Source organism: Balaenoptera musculus, chromosome 13 (genome assembly GCF_009873245.2).
Source record: "Balaenoptera musculus isolate JJ_BM4_2016_0621 chromosome 13, mBalMus1.pri.v3, whole genome shotgun sequence".
Lineage (NCBI taxonomy): Eukaryota > Metazoa > Chordata > Mammalia > Artiodactyla > Balaenopteridae > Balaenoptera > Balaenoptera musculus.
Genome location: NC_045797.1, coordinates 9,357,668 through 9,374,660, shown reverse-complemented (window position 1 = coordinate 9,374,660; position 16,993 = coordinate 9,357,668). Strand labels below are relative to the sequence as shown.

The 16,993-nt window shown below is 50.8% G+C and overlaps 1 protein-coding gene across 2 annotated transcripts in view; it reads left to right on the top strand.

Moving 5' to 3' along the window:
• Positions 1-2,327: 2,327 nt before the first annotated feature.
• The window catches only part of CNNM4 (cyclin and CBS domain divalent metal cation transport mediator 4), a 38,668-nt gene continuing 24,002 nt past the window's right edge, over positions 2,328-16,993 (top strand). For both annotated transcript variants that reach the window (XM_036873588.1, XM_036873587.1), the window contains exon 1: positions 2,328-3,744. In XM_036873588.1, coding sequence (XP_036729483.1) covers positions 2,343-3,744 — 1,402 coding nt within the window. In that variant the 5' untranslated portion in view covers positions 2,328-2,342. The remainder of the gene's footprint in view (positions 3,745-16,993) is intronic.

Sequence of the window (16,993 nt, the reverse complement as noted above, 5' to 3'; positions counted from 1 at the left end):
AATGGGAAAGTCTCTAAGTACCATGGGGGAGGGCACTGGTCCTAAAGCTGGCTGGAAAGAGATGAGGGCAGAAGCATCCCTGAGAGCTGGGCTTGCTCCGAGGTGATGTAGGTGGCTCATGCTGGTCAGTGGACATGGGAGGGAACAGCTGGTCAAAAGTTCTGCTTTCTATTTTTCTTTCTTTCTTTTTGCCTGTGTTGGGTCTTCGTTGCTGTGCACGGGCTTTCTCTAGTTGTGGCAAGCAGGGGCTACTCTTCGTTGCAGTGCACGGGCTTCTCATTGTCGTGGCTTCTCTTGTTGTAGAGCACGGGCTCTAGGCGCGCAGGCTTCAGTAGTTGTGGCATGTGGGCTCAGTGGCTGTGGTGCACGGGCTTAGTTGCTCCGCGGCATGTGGGGTCTTCCCGGGCCAGGGCATGAACCTGTGTCCCTTGCATTGGCAGGCAGATTCTTAACCACTGCGCCACCAGGAAAGCCCTCTGCTTTTATTCTGTGTCGGCCAGTGCCCATCTGAGGCTCCTGTTTTCTGGAAAACTGGCAGGCTGGACACTCACTATGGAATATGAAGTGAGGCACCTGCAAGGGGCCGCTTCACGCTGGCCCAGCACACAGCACCCTCTACCCCTGCTAACAGGGCTTAGTTGCATCAGGCCTCTGCCACCACGCCTCCTCCTAAAACACTATATTATTGTTCCTCTCTGTTTAGTCTCCTTCCGGCTGGTATTGATTGTTGCTTTTATTGGCAAACAGTATACCGTAATAAAAATAAACACAAGTGTTTGTGCAGGGAGAGAGTGAAATGGATTCTGTGTCTCCAGGGCTGGGAAAAAACTTGCTCCAAGACCCAGTGGTCAACCTGGTACCTGATCCTCCTGTCAGCACCCCTCTGCAATTATAAGGATGTTTGTCTGTCTCTCTCCTTCTCCCTAACTGGATGGCAGCTGCGGTTGGTCTTTCCCCCCACATCCTGAGTGCTTGGTGCTCAATTCATAGTTGCCGACTGACATCGAGATAGGGCCGCCCAGGAAGCAGTCATTTCAGGGCTGGGCCTGGCGCTGAGCGTCTCAGCTTGTTTCCACATGCAGCTGCCCCAGGGTCAGTCACCACAATTTGGGGTGAGGGGTTTGGTCCCAGCAGGGCAAATAACAGCAACAACAATAACAACAACAGCTGCATAGTCAAAGAACATTCACAGAGTTGTTCTGTCCTGTTCAATGCCTAGGCCAGCTGTTCCCACAAGCTTAGTGAAATGGTGCTGTGTTATCATTCTTATCCCCATTTTACAGATGAAGAAAATGGGGCTGAGAGACATTCCAACTTGCCTTACCCAAAGTCACACAGGCCTGCTCTTAAGATAACAGTCTGGGTGGGCTCTGATTTGTGCCTAGACTCAATTTCTTCATCTGTAATATGGAAATAATAACACTACCTCTTAGGGTTGTTGGGAAGATTAAAAAAATATTATGTACGCGTTTGTTTATTGCCGGTTTTCTATCCTAGACTGCAAACTCCAGGGGGCAGGAACTTTGACTCATTCACTGCTGTACTGTTTGAGCCTGGAACAAGTGACCGTAGTAGGTGCTCAATATTTGTGTCCTAAATGGAAACGACAGGAGATAAGCCCAGGTCAGACCCTGGCCCTTCTATCCTCGGGTACATCCTACAGCTCCAGTTCCCCAGATTTTCCCTCCACTGGCCCCCGAAGGAGACCCCGGGCCTGGGCCTGGGGAACCCACTTCTGGTCTTGGGACAAGGTGGGCAAAACCCCCGGGAGTGCCAGAACAATGCCGGTGAACTTGAAGACCTCCCTCAGGTCTATGCCCTCAGGTTCTCCTTTTCTTTTTTCATAGCAGAAAATCAATTTTCTCGCCCGAGCACAACGCGGTGCAGCTTCCGAGAGGTTCTTGCAGAGAAGGGACACCGCCCCGAGCTGCAGATTTCTGGGGAAGGGGAAGGAGCCCAGCAACCGAGCCCAGGCTGGGCTGCGGAAGAGGAACTACGTGGTCGAGAGAGCAGGTCGGGGAGGAGGAAAGCGGGACCAGCCGAGAGAGCGGAAAGGCGTGCGAGGAGAAGGGCGGGGCGTGCGCTCGCCCGAGGCTCCCGCGCTCCCTCGCCGCGCCACCTTAAATGCCGGACCTCCTTAAGGGAGGGTGCTGGAGCCGCGCGCCAGGGGGCGGGGCCTCCTATGCAAATAGAGGGCGGGGCGTGGGCGGGCGGGTCGCTGACCTGACGTCAGGCCGGCGGCCCGGGCAGTTGGCTCGGCGGCGGCGGAGCGGCAGGAGCGACGGCGTGAGAGGGGCTGCGCGGAGGGGCGCGGGGAGCGGCGGCGGCCGAGCCGGAGCAACATGGCGCCGGTGGGCGGGGGCGGGCGCCCGGGCGGCGGGCCGGCCCGAGGGCGCCTCCTCCTGGTGGCGCCGGTGCTGCTGGTGCTGCTGTGGGCGCGGGGGGCCCGCGGCCAGGGCGACCCCCAGCGGAGCGCGATCCTGGGCATGAGGCTGGCGAGCTGCAACAAATCGTGTGGGATAAACTCGGATGGCATCATCTTCGTGTCCGAGGGCAGCACGGTGAACCTGAGGCTGTACGGCCAGAGGCTGGGCTCCTTCTCCAGCAACCTGATCTCCTTCACCGAGGTGGACAACGCCGAGACCATCCACAACTCCACCAGCTGCCCCGAGCTCACCAAGGACCTGGTCGTCCAGAAGCTGGTCAACGTGAGCCGCGGGGACACGTCCGGGATGCTGGTGGTGCTCACTAAGTTCCTCCGGAGGAGCGAGAACATGAAGCTGTATGCGCTGTGCACCCGGGCCGGCGTGGACAGACCCTGGCAGAAGTGGACGGACAAGGACTCGCTGCTCTTCATGGTGGAGGAGGCTGGGAGGTTCCTGCCCCTCTGGCTGCACATCCTCCTCATTTTGGTGCTGATGGTGCTGTCGGGCATATTTTCTGGCCTCAATCTGGGGCTTATGGCCCTGGACCCCATGGAGCTGCGCATCGTGCAGAACTGTGGCACTCAGAAGGAGAGGCGCTATGCTCGCAAGATCGAGCCCATCCGACGCAAGGGCAACTACTTGCTCTGCTCCCTGCTCCTGGGAAACGTGCTGGTCAACACCTCCCTCACCATCCTTGTAGATAACCTCATCGGCTCTGGGCTGGTGGCCGTGGTCTTCTCCACCATTGGCATTGTCATCTTTGGGGAGATTGTGCCTCAGGCCCTGTGCTCCCGACATGGGCTGGCTGTGGGCGCCAACACCATCATTCTCACCAAATTCTTTATGCTACTCACCTTCCCCCTCAGTTTCCCCATCAGCAAGCTCCTGGACTTTTTCCTGGGTCAGGAGATCCGCACCGTTTACAATCGGGAGAAGCTGATGGAGATGTTGAAGGTGACGGAGCCCTATAATGACCTCGTGAAAGAGGAGCTGAACATGATCCAGGGTGCCCTGGAACTCCGGACCAAAACTGTGGAGGATATCATGACCCAGCTCCACGACTGCTTCATGATCCGGAGCGATGCCATCCTGGACTTCAACACCATGTCGGAGATTATGGAAAGCGGCTACACGCGCATCCCTGTGTATGAAGATGAGCAGTCCAACATCGTAGATATTCTCTACGTCAAAGACTTGGCCTTCGTGGACCCCGATGACTGCACCCCCCTCAAGACCATCACCCGCTTCTACAACCACCCGGTGCACTTCGTCTTCCACGATACCAAGCTGGATGCCATGCTGGAGGAGTTCAAGAAGGGTAAGGCCTGATGCAGCTCCCGCTTCACTCTTTGTGGTGTCGTGCGTATCCTTGCCTGGTTTGTGTCTGCTGATCTTAGCGTTCCATTCGCGTGACTCTGTGTCCCTTTGCTCAGCACCTCCTATGCCTCTGAGGTGAACGGTACTCAGGGCAGCAGAAACAGTTCTTAAGCATCTGCTGTCTGCCAGGAGCTGTGCTTTGTGCTTCAGGTGAATCAAAGCAGAGCAAGACACACTCACCCACATGGGAGCCAGACAGAGGGAAGCTAATGCCTCAGAAGAGGCCAACACCAGGGCATGGAGATTAGGACAAGGAACCGGCGCCAGCACGTCGCACTGGGGTCGGGTGGGGAAGGGGTCGGGTGGGGAAGGGGCCGGGGAACTGGGAAAACCTTCACAGGGGAGGGAACATTTGAGGAGAGCCTTGAAAGGTGGGGAGACTTGGTACTTGAGGCAGAGGGAACACCTCGAGCAGAGAAGCTGAGTTGGGGAGCAAAGGATGTGCTTGTGGCCCAGCAGGTGGTCCTGTTCCTGTGGGTACAGGCTCTGCTGATCACTGGTCAGTGGGGGAGAGACTGAGTCATCTGGGGCCTCAGGAAGAGCCTGAAAGTCAGGGCAGTCAGCCTGCTGGAAGCTTGGAGCTATGGAAGGTTTTGGAGCAGGGGAACAGTGTCGCTGGAGCTCCTGGCCCACAGAAGCCGAATTGGGAGGGCTCTAGTTGGCTCCCCGCTCAGAATAATGCCAAGTAACGCTTTCGACTATTCAGCAGAAGCAAGCCGATTAAGTTTCGGTTATTGTTCTGTCTTTCCCAGGTGCCAAACATAAGCTTCCCTCCTGTGGTGTGCTGGGAATCTTCAGCGGGCCTTGCATTGCCTTGTGTTTTTTTCTCACACGGGTTCTTGGCCAATTTTCAGGTAGTTAGAGAGACACTCGGCGGGTTTACTCACCAGCCTCAGAGCTCAGGGCGCACACCCCTTTCCTTACTTCCAACAAAACTTTTCTCCTACCTCTGCCAGTCCGAAGCCTTCAGAGTGACAGTAAACAAACCAATTATGGAGTAAAACCCTCCTAGGCCAAAGGGAGAGAGGAGGCAGAAAGGGAAGCTCTCTATAAAGGAATGGGGGAAGAGGGAGAGGGACCTTATCCTAAACCTGGGGACTTTGCTTTGTTTCCCGTAGGTGGAACTCCCTCTGGCTGAGGCCTTCTAGCTTCTAGCTGGGAGCAAGAGCCCAGACCCTTTTCAGTCATTTCTGGAACCGAGAGTGGAGGAGAGCTTGAACTGGCTTGGGTCAGTGGGTGATGTAGTGGGTTTGGGAGGAGCTGGCCTGGCAAGGATGCTGGGGTCAGGGTCAGGGCCAGGTACCTTCCCTTTTTCAGTTTGACAGACTGAATCTCAGCATCAGAGCTGAGGAGGACTTGAGTGGGAGACAGCCCAGTAAGGTTCGTCTCACTGCAGAGGGACCGGTGGTGACGGCACAGCCTGGGGGGAGCTTCAGAGTCTGAACGGAAGAGCACTGAGGATTTGTGCCCCACCCCACCCTGCAGCCTCTAGGCCCAGAGGACCTCTCCCATGTTGCTTGGTCAGGAACCGGGTTAGGACTCACCAGGGCAGCTTCCTCCTCACCACCTCGATGGTCTTTTGGACTGTTGGTGGTGACACACCCGACCAGCGCGTCTGCATCATTCAGCCCACATCTGGATCCAACCTGTATGGATTGGCTCGGTCAGGCTTCTTCCCACCCTGATCAGCAGGGTGGGAGCGTACTGGGTCTTGGCAGGGCCACCTTTGGGCTCATCTTAAAAAAAAAAAAAAAAAAAAAAAAAAAGTACCGTTTCCTGAAGCTGAGGAAACAGAGCTAGCATCTCTCAGGCCAGAGCGCTGCTGAGTGGGGCTCTGCAGATGCACATTTTAGTCCACTGGACTCTCCTCCTTAACAGGCTTGCAGCTTGAGACTGAGGCCTGGAGGGGGTGCTGGTAATTCCATGGAAACACGGGCACAGTCTGCCCTGTGCAGTGTGAGGCCCTGGAGATGCGAGTGTGATGGATGGTCACCCCGAGTGAACGTACCCGGGGTGTTACACCATCACTTCCTTGTTCCCAGTCTTACCTCGTTGCCATGCTGGGCTCCCCGCAGTGTGACCTCTGCCAGATCTTTCCATCTGGCATCTACCTTTTCAGTCTAAGGCCCTCCAGGACGCGGCAAACGCTTAGTGTACATCTGCAACTTAAAGGATTTTCTTTACAAATCTGGTGTTTGGAAGGCTTCTTTTTTAGCTAAGAAAAACCAACAAGCCAGGTTAACACAGCCAGCATCGTCAGCAGCACCAAAATGGGGGCCAGGGTGCCTGCCTAGTCTAGCCAAGGGTCTTTTCTGTGCTTCAGGGGACCCTTTGGCACCTCCAAGTTGGGTGAGGGTCCTGAATTCTGCCAGAGTCTTTCCGCTGCGGGTGTAATCCTCTTTTAAGGTCATTTTATCTCCACCTTACCCACCAGCATTATAAGCTCCTTGAGGGTTGGGATCATGCCTTATTAGTGTTTTCTCCACTCAGTTGCTAGGGAAGAAATTAACAGTAAATGTTTGTTAAACAATGAATGAGCTACAAGCGAATGGCTCTCTCTGGCAAGCCCTGCTGGCCTTGCTGGCCTTGAGGACACTCCCACCCTAGAGCCTTTGCCCTGGCTGTTCCCTCAGGCTGGAATGTTCTTCCCAGACTTTGCATGGCTTACTCTCCCCTCCCTCAGGTCTGCTTCAACTTCACGTTCTCAGTGAGGCCTTCCTGTCACTCTAGTTAAAACTGTAACCCCCTTCCCACCCTGACCTTCCTGATCTACCCAGACCTACCCTGTGCTCATTTTTCTTTTTCTCATATCACTTTCTAACAACTGTACAATTTACGAGTTTACTTTGTTTTTTATTGTCTGTCTCCTCCCACTAGAATGTAAGTTCCAAAGGGCAGGGCTCTAAGTTCTGTTCACCAATATATCCCTGGCACGTAACATGGTTCTTGGCACATAGTAAGACCTCAGTAAAAAGTCACTGAATGAACGAATGACCTGTCAGGTTTGAGAGAGAATTATCCACATTCCAGAAGTCTTAGAATTTTGACCAGCTGAAAAGGGATAAAGAAAAATGGGTGTGTTGTGCTGTTATCCAGGGACTTGACATCTCCAGCTGCCCCAAGAAAGCCAGGAGGTGCTCCTGCAGTGACACATGTATCAGAGGTTCAGGTCAGGGACTGAGAAGCAGAGTGTGGAGTCTTGGTTCTCCTTCCCTGTGCCTCAGTTTCTCGGTGAATAAGCGGTCTTTGACCATCAAGAGCTGACATGGCTTCACTCATTAGTGAGAGTCATGAATATGCTCCTACACACTTAGAGACAGGCTCAGAGTCATTGCAGGCCTGGGGGCGCTGAGCTTTGCCTAGGGACCAAAGCAACGAGGTGACAGCTTCCCAGCCGCTTCTGCCTTCCAACTCAAGGCAGCTGTCACCGTTTACTGAACCCCGTGCTATGTGCCAGACAGGATGCCTGGTGCTGCAGGCCCTCAGGAGTAAGACTCGCTAATTGGTGAGAGCTGTGAGGCCACTGAGAGGCTCCTGCAATTTGACCCTTGGTCCTTCCACTTAAACCTCGCCTAGAATGTTCGCAGTACTGGGCGTTTTGGTTGAGTTTGGCTACAGCTCAAAATCTTAAAACGAAGCTTCCCTGGGCTGCTCCTGGCCCTGCTGTGTTTTTCCTTCACCACAGTTGCTCCCCCAGACTCTGGAAGCACAGTAATGAATGAACTCTCCACTTGAGAGTTCGGAAGCTCCGCCCCTCATTGAAACCCACCCTCCAGCTTCCGCTGTGCCCTTCCCTCTCCCTCCCTCCGGGGCATTCCTGCCCCTCCCAGGCATTCAGCTCTTCTTTAGTCTTTGGTCACTGACCCCTGGGGTAACCTTGCACCTATTACTGCTCCTCATAGACAGTTAGTGAGTTATACTTTGGAGGGAAAAAGCTAGAAATAATTTCATCGAAAACTCCTCCCATATTTCCAGCTATGTCACATCACATTTTCCCCACCTGCTTAATATTATTCCTGAAACAACTTTATACAGGCTGGAAAGAACACTGCATAATTTTTGCATTTGCTTTGGGTTCCTACCGTCTGGCGCACCTTAAGTATCTTATTTCCCTCCACCTGCTTGTTCTTTTCATTTGTTCAACAAACATCTAACTTTTGGAAGCCTGTGTGTCAGACGGTGTGCTAGCTACTGGGAGTCAGAGGACTAACACAACCCTGTTCACAGCAGCCGCTGTCTGCCAGGGAGACAGGTAGGCACGGTGGGACCCGGGAAGGCCTAGGCCTCCAGACGCTTCTGCAGTCAGAATGACAGGGCCCAGTGATTACTACGGAGATGTTGGAGTCGGGGTGGGAAGTAGCTGTGAACATCTGAGGTTTTTGCCTGGGATTCAAGTTGATGATGTTGTCATTTGACGGGAGTGGGCAGAGGAGGGAGCAGAGCCAGTTTGGTGAGGGTGGAGGGAGGGGTGGTGCTAAATAATAACGGGTGTGACCCGTTATCAGACTTCTGTGCCCAGCATTGTGTGCACCGGAGCGTCTGGCGCTTCAACGAATGTCCGACCGCCTAGGTCTTCTGTTCAAACGCAGATGAGAACTCAGTGGGTTTGGGGTGCGGCCCAAGGGTCTGCCTTTCTGGCAAGCTCTCAGATGATGCCCGTGCTGCTGGCCCTGGGCCACCCCAAGCAGCACGAGGGTGCAGTCCATCCAGGCAGGTACGCAGGGGAAGTGCCACGTGGGGCTCGGGAGTGAGGCGGGGACCCGGCTGAAAGGTTTGGGAGCCAACTGAGAGCAGGCAGAGCGTGTGAGGCGTGGAGAAGCCCGCCGGCCGAAGCGGCTCCCTGGCGAGATGAGAAAGAGCCACGCAGGCCTGGTTTGGGGAGCCTCCTGGGGAGGTCGCATAGGGCGAGTGCTGAGCCCAGCTGTGGGATGGAACAGTGGTCCCGAGGTTCTGGGAGAGGGCGGCCTCCAGAGTGGAGAGCGAAGGCAGCTCTACACCTGATCTCGGACAGCTCCACCTGGAAACACTCTTGAACTGAGCTGGTGATCTGATCTCAAGAAGCTTCCCCGGGGGCAAGTGTATCTGAGTGAGTGACAGGAGCTGCCTGTCGGGGCAGAGATGCCAGCGGGGCAACTGACAAAGCACTGGCCAGCTTGCTGCTCACTTTCTCTTCAGTGCGGTGCATGTGCAGCCTGTGGGCCGGCTTCCGTAGGGGAGCCAGAGCTGAGAGCACCTCACCCATCTTCTATTTACAGATCTCTTCCTCAAGCTCTTATTTGTGTACTGGAAGGCTCTGCCTTACGGCCAGGCCCTAATAGGAGCTTCTTAGATCTTTACTTGTCAAAAGTCTTGTATTTCTAATTCAAAAGACCAGCTCTAGAGTTTTCCTGGACTCCTCTGGTCTGGGCAGGAGGTATTGGACAGATGTTTAATATTGAAAACAGTGCACAGAAACACAAAACCACACTTCTCCTGTGTCCTGCAGGAGAAGTGGATAAGGGGCAGGGGACTCTCCGGAAGCCGGAGTCTTGCTTGTCTTGTCAGTAGAAAGCTGACATTTCAGCTCTATCTTCGAGGGGGAATAGACACAGCACTTTTCATGTCTGTGTCTCTTGTTCTGGGAGCATTTGGACGAGACCACAGGGTGAGAAATGAGCTTCTCAGTCCTTGGTGCCAACTATGGGGGAAACTGCTTCTGCATATTGTGACCGCCTCTCAGCCCTTTCCAGAGGGGCTGGGAGGTGCCACCGCTGTGTGCCCGTCCCCCGAGGTAGTGCCGTCATGCTGATGAGCCAGGTAACTGAACAGCTGGGACGTCCTTGAGGGAAGGGAGTGGTGCCTCGCATGAGGTTTTCCTGCCAGTCTGTCTCCTCGAGGGCAGGGGCCGCAAGCCTGTTTATCAGACACTCTCTAAGAGGGGAGTGTGCCTAGAGGGGGAGGGTGGACCGGACCCTTCTGTCGCTGACTTGGTGATTGATTTTAGCGGAGCCCCCTGGTTCCTTCAGCCCAGCCTGCTGGGAGGGACAGCTTGCCTTGCCTGTCCTAGGGCTGGCTCTCTCTTTCTGCCTTCCTTTGGCCTTAGGGAGTTTTGAGCTTCTCAGCAGAACTTGCCAGGAGGATGTGAGGGTTATGGAATTTCCTAGAGGTGCCCAAGGTGGCCCTCAGCTAAGAGGACGGGGAGCAGCTTCCTGGTGCTGTTGCTGCTGTCTGATCCAGTGCCCTCCCCTTGTTCTCCGAGCCCCTCCATCTGCCATTGGGCACAGCTGCCCTATGACAGGCTGCTCTCCTGTCCTGAACCTCGGGTTACCCCTCTCATCACACCTGAGCGTCCCAGGACATCCAGCTGTAAAAGGCTTTGTGGCTACAGAAAGGACACCTGGCTCATTTCATAGACTGGATTCTGGACTACTTACTCTATTCCTGTCCCATTCATTATGGAATTTCTTTTCCTTAATGTTAATTAAAAAGACCTACATATCATTATCAGAACCTTTGAAAACAGGCAAAAATCAAAACCAAACAATCCAGAAGCCAGTGACTTAGAAGCACTTTTAATATTTTAATTTACTTTGATAACTTTTTAGAAGTTTAATCTTTTTTTTTTTAAAGTTTAAAAAATCTTGTAACAAGACAACAGGCTCAAAATCATTTTCATTTTTACAGCCATGCTCTCTCTCATTAGCTGCCCTTACGTGTTTTCACGTTGAAGTCACTGTCTATGTATAATTTTGTGCTCTGCTTTTCGGAACACAGTTTAGATCGGTTCTTCAGATTTCTCCTCTGATAAGAAGTGAAATCCCTTTTTACCCCCGGGATTCTTAGGAGGAGCGTCTAGGAGGATTTCCACAGACTGAGGGCTGGGCTGCGTTCTGTGGCTGACAAGGTGAGCCCAGAGGGCTGGGGTGTGCGGCCGCCAGCCTATTTCGTTGGGGGTTAAACCTAGGATTGCTGGAGCATTCCCCAGAGGTTACAGCCAGAGTCTCTTCCCTGCTGCAGGGCCTATTTACCGTGACCTGGGCAGGGTTCTCGAAAGACTGGTTTCGCTGGGCTCTCTGGAACGGCTGGTCTCTGGCCAGCTGGCAGCCAGGAGCCTTGGTTGGAAGGAAGCCTTCCACCCCCACCCCTGCCCCGCCCCAGGCAGGCTCCCACACCTACATCCACACCCACACACACCCACGTCCACACACACACACACACACACACACACACACGACCCCACACCTGCGTCCACACCCACACACACCCACGTCCACACACTCACACACACGACCCCACACCTGCATCCACACCCACACACACCTATGTCCACACACGCACACACATACATGCACACATATGCACCCATCTACCCACTCACACACAGGCAGGCTCACTCCCACACCTGCATCCACACCCACAAACACCCACGTCCACACACTCACACACACAACCCCACACCTACATCCACACCCACACACACCCACGTCCACACATGACCCCACACCTACATCCACACCCACACACCTACATCCACACCCACACACACCCACGTCCACACACGCACACACATACATGCACACATACGTACCCACCTACCCACTCACACACAGGCAGGCTCAATCCCACACACACTCAGGCATCGTTTTACACACTCTTACCCACACCCACCGGCAGACAGACACACACATTTATCCACTCCAGGCAGGCGCTCCCTCTCCCTCCCTCCCTCTCTCTCTTTCTCTCTCTCTCTCTCACACACACACACACACACACACGCACATATGCACCATCACCTAGAGTCCTGCTTTAAATGTACGTCCGTCTCTCATCAAACTTTCTCAAGAGTAAGTTTAAAAAGGGAGCAAACGCTTGTGCAGTGGAGTTTATTTTGTAAAAGGCTTAAAATAGTGACTGACTTTTGGGCTCAGAGAAATTTCTCTTTGGTGGCTGGTGATTTGGTCATCCACATGAATGACAGCACCCAACCCGGAGGTTGTGGGGAGAACAGAATGAGGTAGGGCACGTACAGGGCTCAGCTCAGCGCCTGGCACCGTGTTGTCGTGCAATAAATGTCAGCTGTTTTAAAAATTACTGTTACTACTATCCAAAAGGTACCCCCGTTGGTGTTGACACCCACTTGGGCCACGGTGGTTCTTACATACTGGCTTGGGTGGCAGCTGCCCCACTGTCTGGGCGTGGTGTCTTTCTTGGAATTATGAATACATTGAGGTCAAAAGAGCCTGGTATGTAATTGCACGCTAATTCAGATGGCATCTTATCTGGACCCTAGCGTGTATGTTAAGGGTAACAGAAGCCAGAACTTAAGAAAAAAAATGTCCGGAAGAGTAACTTAAAACTGAGGAGATGCTCCTCATTCAGTTATTTGTTTCCCGCAAATTGGGAAAAGTTCAGGCAGCTGTCCTGATGGCCAGCGCCTTTGTGGTCTCACTGCAGAAGTACAGTCTGGGGGTCGCTGCTCTGGGGAGATGTCTGGGAAAGGAGCGTGGCCACATTTACCAGCTGCACCCCTGTGTGGGTTCTTTCATCTCGGGATCCACCAGTCACCTGTCCTCCCTGGTGCCCCAGTTAGGGAGGCAAGAGGCTGTGATAGAAAAGCAGCAGGGGGCTTCCCTGGTGGCGCAGCGGTTGAGAGTCTGCCTGCCAGTGCAGGGAACACGGGTTTGAGCCCTGGTCTGGGAAGATCCCACATGCCACGGAGCAACTAGGCCCGTGAGCCACAACTTACTGAGCCTGCGCGTCTGGAGCCTGTGCTCCGCAACAAGAGAGGCCGCGATAGTGAGAGGCCCGCGCACCGCGATGAAGAGTGGCCCCCGCTTGCCGCAACTGGAGAGAGCCCTCGCACAGAAACGAAGACCCAACACAGCCATAAGTAAATAAATAAATAAATAAAATTAAAAAAAAAAAAAAAGCAGCAGGAACAAGAGGGGGATCCAAGGGACTGAGGCTCCCTAAGAGGCCCAGTCTCCCCAGAAATGCCCCAGACCCAAGCTCTGGAAGAGGGTAGAGCAGGGATCGTTAAAGAAGGAAGAAGTGCCTTCATGAATGGTTAGCCTTTGTTGAATACTGAATTAATCCTCCAAGCGCTGTAGACAGGGAACTGAGGCTCAGAGAGGCTGAGAATCTTTCTTCCTCAGCCACATGACAGCTAAGTGGCCTCCCCAGGCTGCTCCCCTCCACGGGCCAAGCCCTTGACTGCTGTTCTGTGTCACTTCTCAGGGGGGGTTGTAGGTACTGAGAAAGAGACCAGAAGATTGGGCTATTCCAGTAACCCCAGGCTAGAAAATTTACTGTCAGTTCTACATCTTAAAGAATTGAGATGTAATTGACAGATTACATTATATCAGTTTCAGGTATAAAACAAAATGATTTGCTGTATGTATATGTTGTGAAGCGGTCATTGCGGTAAGTCTAGTTAACATTCATCACCACACATAGTTACAAAAATTTTTTTCTTGTGATGAGAACTTTTAAGGTCTACTCTCTTAGCAACTTTCAAATAGACAGTACCTATTATTTATTAACTATTAACTATAGTGCTCATGCTGTACATTACATCCCCAGGACTTATTTATCTCCCGCCCCCCCCCCCACCAACCCACCCCCCATTTTAAGGACTTATAACTGGAAATTTGTACCTTTTGACCACCTTCACCTGTTTTGCCCAACCTCTCACTTTGGGCAACCATCTAGATTTATTTTATTTTTTATTTTTTTTAATTTATTTATTTTATTTATTTATTTTTGGCTGCATTGGGTCTTCGTTGCTGTGCGTGGGCTTTCTCTAGTTGCGGCGAGCAGGGGCTACTCTTCGTTGTGGTGCGCGGGCTTCTCATTGCGGTGGCTTCTCGTGTTGCAGAGCACGGGCTCTAGGAGAGTGGATTTCAGTAGTTGTGGCACGCAGGCTCAGTAGTTGTGGCTCGCGGGCTCTAGAGCGCCGGCTCAGTAGTTGTGGCACACGGGCTTAGTTGATCCACGGCATGTGGGACCTTCCAGGACCAGGGCTTGAACCTGTGTCCACTGCATTGGCAGGCGGATTCTTAACCACTGCGCCACCAGGGAAGCTCCTAGATTTGTTTTAAAGTAAACTTTCTGTTGAAGCAAAGTGCTTAAATCATAAGTATTCAGCTTGCTAGTTTTTCGCAAAGGAACACCCTCGTGTAAATACCTCTGAGCTCAAGAAATAGAACATTATCAATATCCTAGAAGCCCCCCGCACACCCTCCCAGTTACTGCCCCTGCCCCCCAAATCATCATGGGTCAATTTTTTCTGTTTCTGAACTTTTATAAGTGAATCGTATAGTATATACTCTTATGTCCGGGTCCTTCTGCCCAACATTAAGGTTATGAACTTCATGCATGTTGCTTGTAGCTGTAGTTCATTCTCTTTTCGTTGCTGTAGCGTATTCCATGATAGAAACACACCACCATGGTACTGTTGGTGGACGTTTGGATTGTTTCCACTTTGAGAGTCTTACAAATAATGCCACTAAGAACACTCTTGGCATGTCTTCTGGTGACTATATGTAGCCAGTTCTGTTGGGAATATGCCTGGGAGTAGAAATGCTAGGGCATCGTATAGGCATAGAGGAGACAGTTTTCCAAAGTGCTTGTATCTGTTTCCACTCCTATGCTCACAACTCTGGTATTGTTGACTCTTATTTATTTTACTTTAGTTAACCCGTCAGGCAGGTGTGTGCTGGTATCTCACTGTGATTTTAATATAGATTTCCCTCGTGACTAAGGATGCTGAGCACATTCTCATATGCTTATCATCCATTGTGGTGGTTAGTGCTTTTGATTCCCCGTTTAAGATTCTTTGCCTATATGAAAGTCAGGAAGCTAGAATCCTGTGTTATCTTCTGGAAGCTGTATTGTTTACCTTAGAGATCTATAATCCTTCCGGAGTTTACTTTTGTTTTTGATGTGTTACAGGTCAAGATTCTTTTTTTAAAAAATCCATGTGGATGTCCAACTACTTCAGTAGAACTCATTGAAAGGACTGTCCTTTCCTCACTGAACCGTGGTATATATGTAGGTCTGGGCCCTCTTCCATTGGTCTCTTTATTTTTCCTTGTTCCAATACTGCATTGACATAATTGCAGTACTTTTACAGTAAGCTTTGGTACCTGATAATGTCCGATACTTTGTTCTTTGTTCTTCAAGATTGTCTTGACTATTCTTAACCTTTTTTGCCTGGGAATTTTATGGAATTGCATTGACTATAGATAACTTGAAGACTTGACATCTTTATAGTAATGAATCTTCCAATCTACAAACATGCTTACCCCTCCATTAGTTCATGCTCTCTTAATTTCTTTCAATAATATAGTCATTTTCTGTGTAGAAGTCTTACACTTCTTTTCTTGATTTATTGCTAGGTATTTGGTGATTTTAAGCAGTGTCTTTAAAATTTTATTTTTCATTTGTTTGTTGCAGATTGTTCCAACCAGGGTGTATTGCAGTTCAGTTCTGGTGCCAACCACCTGGCGTTAGCATCAGTCCCCGTGGGTGTAAGGGCTCAGTCCTCCAGAGACGGCTCTCACCCCAGATGCCAGCCTCAAGTGGTGACCCCCCCCACTTGTGTACATCTGACCAACTGGCTATACACTCAGGGGTTTTCATGACTCCCCCTCAGGTTCGATAATTCGCTAGAACGGCTCACAGAACTCAGGAAAGTGCTACACTTACGATTAGTTTTATTTTAAAGAATGTACCTAGGATGGGGTCTGTCTGAGAGACAGGGAGCTTCCATGCCCTCTCCCTCTGGAGCCAGAGTGTGTCACCCTCCTGGTACATCGGTGTGTTCACCAACCTGGACGCCCCACTGAGCTTTGGGATCCAGAGTTTTTATCATCAGGACTTCCTTAGCATGCTTGATTAAGTCATTGGCCTTCCCTGGAGGTAGGGCCTTTTGTGCCCTCTTTAGTTTAACTGGTGACCATCTCCAGTCTCTCTCTAGGGTCCCACCTAGAGTCATCAAAATTATCATTATTATTTTTTGGCTGCTCCCCGAAACTTGTGGGATCTTAGTTCTCCGACCAGGGAGCGAATCCGGGCCCTCAGCAGTGAGGGCACGGAGTCCTAACCACTGGACCACCAGGGAATTCCCTAGAGTCATCTTATTAACATCACAAAGACACTCCTGTCACTCAGGAAATCCAAGGGTTTTTGAAGCTCCGTGCCAGGAACTAGGGTCAGAGACCAGATATATGCTTTATTATACTTCACAAGTATAGAGAAATGTAGTTAATTTTTGTAGAGTGACTCTGAATTCATTGACCTTGCCAAACTGACTATTTAATTCAAATAGTTTATTTTAGATTCTTTTGGCTTTTTTACACGTATAATTATGTTGCCTATGAATAATGGCAATTTTATTTATTTACTGCTAAACTTTATATATTTTATATCTTGTTCTTGCCTTATTTCACTGCCTAGGACATACAGGATCATGTTGACCTGGTGACAGTGGGCATTCTTATTTAAATATCTGCTGAGATGATTGAATGATTAATCTCCCTTTTTCTGAATTATACTGATTGATTTTTGAACGTTAATCCTTAAACATTTGTTGTATAACTGGAATAAACCTGACTTAGTCGTGATGTATTCTTTTTACGCGTCATTGGATTTGATTTGCCAATATCTTTGTTTAGAATTTCGGCATCTACGTTCATAAGAGAGATTGGCCTGTAAGTATTTGTTCTGCCATTAAAGAAGCAATTGAGGAAGATATTATTACAAGGTGTCCCCGTTAGGTTTTTGTTTGTTTGTTGTGGCAGGAAAAATAATTGCTTAATAATTGAGTCTTTTTCCTTCTTTTAACTAATATTTCAGTTTAGGCGAGCAAATTTGAACATAGCAAGTAATTATCTCACCCTCTCCCTCTCCCCGTTTCCTGCTTCTCCTTCAGACAACCAGTATAAGCCTCTTAAATCACGGGAAATGTTGCTGCAGTTTTTCTCCTTCTTTAGGGTTTTTTTTTTTTTTTCTCCTTCAGATTTTGATATCAAGGTCTAGAATGATTTTAATAGTTTACGAATTATTTGGAAACGTGTATGATTACCAGGAACCAACTGGGCTTCACCAATGGAAACAAAACAAAAAACCTTTTTTTTTGTGACGGGGGATAGGATTACTAGGTTAGTTCAGGAGAAAACTAGTCCCAGAATTAATGTTATCTTGATGTT